This window comes from Entamoeba invadens (genome assembly GCF_000330505.1).
Source record: "Entamoeba invadens IP1 unplaced genomic scaffold scaff_1105074724509, whole genome shotgun sequence".
Classification (NCBI taxonomy): domain Eukaryota; phylum Evosea; order Mastigamoebida; family Endamoebidae; genus Entamoeba; species Entamoeba invadens.
The window spans coordinates 75,903-81,214 of record NW_004191926.1 but is presented as its reverse complement, the minus strand read 5'-3'; the positions used below and the strand labels follow the sequence as shown (position 1 = coordinate 81,214).

The following is a 5,312-nucleotide window of genomic DNA, read 5'->3' as shown; positions in this document are numbered from 1 at the left end:
TTAATTCTATCATCTCTTTCTTTGTTTTTCATGCTCTTCTAACTCTTCTCTGAAGTCTGAAAGAAGTTTGACGTATTCATTATTCTTCTCAGATAACTGTTCTGAGTATTGGTCAACTATTTGTTTCATTGAGTTGTCACAAAGTTTCTTCAGTTGTTCCATCTTTTGTGTTAACGATTTGTTCTCATTCAAATACTTCTTGACTTGCTCACTCAAGTCGTTGTTGGACTTCTGGATCTGTTGGACAAATTCCATGATCGTGTCTTTCGATTTTTCAAAGTCCATAATCTTATAGTCATAGGCATACTCATACATTTCAAGCAACATATCTTTGGAATACTCTTTGGAGTCAAAGTCGGGGTCTGACAAAATGTCGGAGTATTTCAACCCAAGTTCTTCTTCTTCACTGTTTTCAGAGTCGAGTGAATCGGTTTCGTTGTTCGACTTCTCTTCCGAATCACTGAAATCACTAGTCTGTGATTTGTCCTTATCTTCTTCTGACATTGTTTTTAATTGTTTTTTTTTGTTTACGATCTACAAATGTTCAATAGCGTTAATTTTCAATTTTTATAAATGTTTCATTCAGTCTTATTTTCATAATATACTTTTAAAAATGCAATAAGAATAACACAAAGGACTGTTTCAAAACATTTCAATCACCATATTCATCTTCTAATTTAAAATTTGAATAATTTTTAAATATTGAATGTTGTTTTGGGTTTTTATTATTATTCAAATAAGTAAAAGATATTAAAAATCTATTACACACTGATTTATCCATGTTTTGTTAATTATTTAAACAAAAAAATGAAAGTGATTTACACAAAAAGTAGTGTAATAAACCTTAATAAACAAACAAGTTTTAATATATTGTTATTGCCCACATTTTCTGTTTTTTACTTGAATTATACTTTAAATTTATAAATCACCAGCGATATAATTATATTTATCGAATACTGGTGTGTAGTTATATAACAACTACACACTAGTTTTATTATTAAGTTCATTTTTTTTAAAAATAAATTTCAAGAATTTATTTATGTTATTCCAATTTCATTTTATTAATTTTGGTTTTCATAGCTCAGACGTTTTTTTTCTATAACCCATTTCTTTGCCTTTGTTTCTGTTGTCACAAGGTTTTCACGTTCAAGTACATCCGATAATAATTGTTCATTTTTTATATAATATATTAAGTGTTAACAATTAACCCGCAACGAGAAGAAAGCTTCAGAAAAAGCGAAGTTGCCACCTCAAAACAACTTCATGGGAGGATCAATTTAAATGCCATTTGGCACAAGCCCACACTCACAAAAAAGTCCAAATTATTTTGCAAGAAATGGGAAAAGAAGAACAACTCTTTTGAAAGATGAGGTCGACAAAAAAACACAAGCTCAACTTCTCCATCACAGGAAATATAATTAGCATTAGCACAAAAAATTAAACAATTCCAGTCAAAAGTAATTAAGAAATCTATTTTAATTATTGAATAATGTCTATTTAATAATAACATAACTAATTAATTATAATACAATGAAATGATAATGAACTCAAACATATTTTTAAAATCAACAATACCAGTTAAAAGTGTCTCTTTTTCCACGATCCAACACAAATACACATCTATTTTTCGTAAAGTAGAATGCGAAATTGTTTTTTAATATTAAAAATTATTTAAATTTAAATTATGTTTAAATTCCACAAACAATTTAAATTCAAGAATATATTTTTAAATGAAGGACAAACCAGTTATCTATTTGTTCCACAAATATTCATTTTTGACAATAGTTATTTTATAATAAAATTGTTAGATTTACTAGTTAATATTATTTTTAAAATAGAAATAGAAAAAAAAAGAATTTATAAATTTATTCAGTTCGTATTTTGTTGGTTTTTACAGAATTTGTATAGTTTAAATAGTATTGAAATAATTAAAAATAGTTTTGTTAAAAACAAAGTTTGGGTATAAAAACAAAAAATTTTTTCATCTAGTCGCCACAATGATGAGAATTTAGTGTGATCAACCATGATAAATACATACGTCTTCATCTCTGAGTGGACTTTAACAATCGAATGACCTTCTTTAACTTAATGATAAGCAGTGGCTTAACACTTAATGTTTTGTTACTGTTTTGAAAGCAAAGAGTGATAATAATAATAATAATAATAATAATAATAATAATAATAATAATAATAATAATAATAATAATAATAATAATAATAATAATAATAATAATAATAATAATAATAATAATAATAATAATAATAATAATAATAATAATAATAATAATAATAATAACTAATTTGTTTGTGTTTTTATGTTTAACATAAAAAAGTGAATAAATTCAGTTGATTTGGTTTAAATCTGAATAAAATAACGGGATAATATTGCTAACAAACATAAGCAAAAGTGTTTATTGCTTCACTTTTGTTTTGAAAAACCAGCCAAAAAATAAAAAGTGGTTTCCCACTTGTGTGTAAACATGTAACATTAAAAAAGAACTTTAAATTATAACACTTAGATTAAGGGACTATTACAGTTTACAAATAATTTAGGTTCCGACTTGTTGCTCACGTATACGTGCACATGGGATGTTAAAATCAATTTCCCCATTGTCTAAGAATTAAACAAGTTTTATAATAATTAGATCAATATGCAATTCAATCCAAAAAGAAGAAGACACAATCTGGATTGCCAATCATTTATTTGAATAATTAAATGATTAACAATTATTCAAATAAGTAATTAACTTTAATACAGTCAAATTGATAATAATAAAATTTATTTAACTTTATTGATAATAAACTTACAAATAAAATACTGAATATCTCAACATTAGAACGATTAATATTACTCAATAAAACACTTTTGACATTGTTAATAATCAAATCTTTCACATAAATAACACATTTCATCATAAATAATAATTTAATAATTTAATATTTTAAATACATAACAGATTTAATAGTAAACTCTATTGAACTGATTTTAATATCACTTGTTTTAAAATTAGATTAACCATAACATGATAAAATAAAATTAGTCATCCCAATCTTCTGATTCGTCGTCAGATTCCTCATCATCTGCAATATCCTTTCTTCTCGCTGCCATGACGTTGGATAACAAACTTGTCAAGTCTCCCTTCATCTGGTCAGTCATTTGTTCCTTTGGAGGGTCTACTCTTTCCGTCACCTTCTTCAATTTCGTTCCCTGTGAAATTTGTTCCAATAGACTTGGTTGACTCTTAGCTGGAGCAGCTGCAATCCCTGGTGCAGATGTTGGTGGGGGTGGAGGCATTTTTGGGAGTGGCATATTAGCTGGTGGAGGAGCCAATCCTGGAGGAGGTGGTAATAGATCTGGAGGTGGGGCCAAGTCATTAGGTGGAGGGAGTGGTAAATCTTGTACTTGATTTTGTGGTAGTGGAGGTTGTTGGTGTGGTTTGGTAGATTGACCGAAGGTAGCTTTAGGAGGTGCGCCTGTTCTAACGGCTCCGAAGCCGGATTTAGCTTGATGAGGTGGTGGGACAGGAGGTGGGACTTGAGCTGTTTGATTACAATTATTAGGTTTTTGGATTTGTTGAGTTTGATGTCCACAGTTTTGGGAAGATGTAGAAGGTGGAGTACTTTTAGTGACTTTCTTCTTGCCTGGTACACGAGCGTTGACCCATCCTTTAGGAGCCGAAGCCACTTTCTTTTGTTCTTGTATATGTTGTCTGACTTGTTGGTCGTCGACATTACCAGTTGATTTCAGTTGGTCCAACAAGTCATAAGGGAGTTGTCCCATATCTACTCTGTCCTTAATTAAGATGTACAATGTAGTGACGACTTTTTTATCAGCTAAATTACTTGGACGTAAACCGGCATTTTTAAGGATCTGCTTAAGTTCAGAGGATAAGCCAGAGAGATTGACATACGACTGCTTTTTACTCTCCATCAAGTTTCGTAATTCTCTTGGGATGTTCGACTTGGACTTCGATAATTTCTCTAAGTGCGGCTGGTTGTAAGTAAATCTCTCCCCTGAATTAGTTAAAGACTTTCCAGTTGCTTTAAAGAACTCGCCAAAGAGTCCAATAATTGATCCAAAAGTTCCTCTATTAGAGAAGACGGTGAGTTGTAAATGCACCATTAAAGCTTGTTGTCGCTCTTTTTCAATCTTTTTAAACTCTTCTATTGCAACTTTCACATCTGTGGCACTGGCAGTCCGCTTCTCTGCATTGGACAAGTCACTGTCCCACTTCTTCCGCTCACGAAGAATGTCAGAATTCAACGTTTGGACTTCTTTCTGGCGTTGGGCATGTTCCCGCTTGAGTCCTTCAATTAACATGGAAGTGCCTTGTGTGTTCAGTTGAGAACGGCCGGAGTACAAATCAGTCAAAATGTCTCGGACTATTTTTATACCGGAGTCGAAATCCCCCATCCCAGTCTCTGCTATCCCATCAAGTGCCGTTATCACTTTTGCTGTTTGTTGGTTCAAAGCAATTTCGGAATTACTATAAGCTTCAAGGGAGTCGATGAGCTTCTTTAAATTGGGAACAACCTTCTTCATGTTGTCTTGAAGAGCATTTGTGAAATCCACCATCTGTTTCTCTTCATCTTTGGACTTCAAGTTGAAATCGTCCTTCTTTGGTAAAGTAGTCATTTTCTAATTTAAAGTTTCATCTTCGTTTGGAATTTTTCCTGTTTTTTTAAAGTGTTGTTTCGTCTTGAATTTCCATCATTCAATTGTTGCAAATTAAAACACTAAAAATTTTTCATTCGTCGTAAAAATAGAAAAATGAAATTTCGAGAATTTTGATGCTTTCACAATGTTATTATTTATAACCAGAAACGGTTTATTATTTTTGGTATCAATATTTGTATTATTTTTATATTATAATATACTATTATAAAATGGATTCTATTTTAAATTGATATTTTTGAGAAATAAATAAGCGAAAAGAAATTATTTTTTTATTATAAAAAATGGTAATAAATTATTTTTTTTTGTTTCATTAAACCATATTATTAGAATTCTATATTAATAATTTATATTACATTGTATCTATATATTTTAAAATTTATTTTTAATTTTTTAAATAAAATTTATATTTAAAAATTTGTTAAATTGCTTTTTTATATTAAAGTTAAAATCCAAGTTTGAGTCAAATATAGTAATAAATTTTTATTTTTGCTCTGATAAATAAAAATGAATATAAATTCATATTAATTTTATTGAAAATAATTTTATCAAATAGAATTATATGTTGCTTTTTTTTAATAATTGCAATCTAATAATAATAATATATAATATAATACTAATATTATACTAATATAAA

At 28.9% G+C, this 5,312-nt stretch overlaps 2 protein-coding genes across 2 annotated transcripts; both read right to left on the bottom strand.

The window, feature by feature from the left end:
- Positions 1–9: 9 nt before the first annotated feature.
- EIN_306560 (hypothetical protein) lies at positions 10–504 on the bottom strand (the record flags this gene model as incomplete). Its single annotated transcript, XM_004186018.1, has 1 exon — positions 10–504. The coding sequence occupies one exon, from the start codon at positions 502–504 to the stop codon at positions 10–12; it is 495 nt and encodes a 164-aa protein (XP_004186066.1).
- A 2,533-nt stretch (positions 505–3,037) lies between these two features.
- Positions 3,038–4,636, bottom strand: EIN_306550 (hypothetical protein; the record flags this gene model as incomplete). The annotated part of the gene is made up of 1 exon (XM_004186017.1): positions 3,038–4,636. One exon carries the CDS (start codon positions 4,634–4,636, stop codon positions 3,038–3,040), a length of 1,599 nt encoding a protein of 532 aa, XP_004186065.1.
- Between the last annotated feature and the right edge of the window lie 676 nt (positions 4,637–5,312).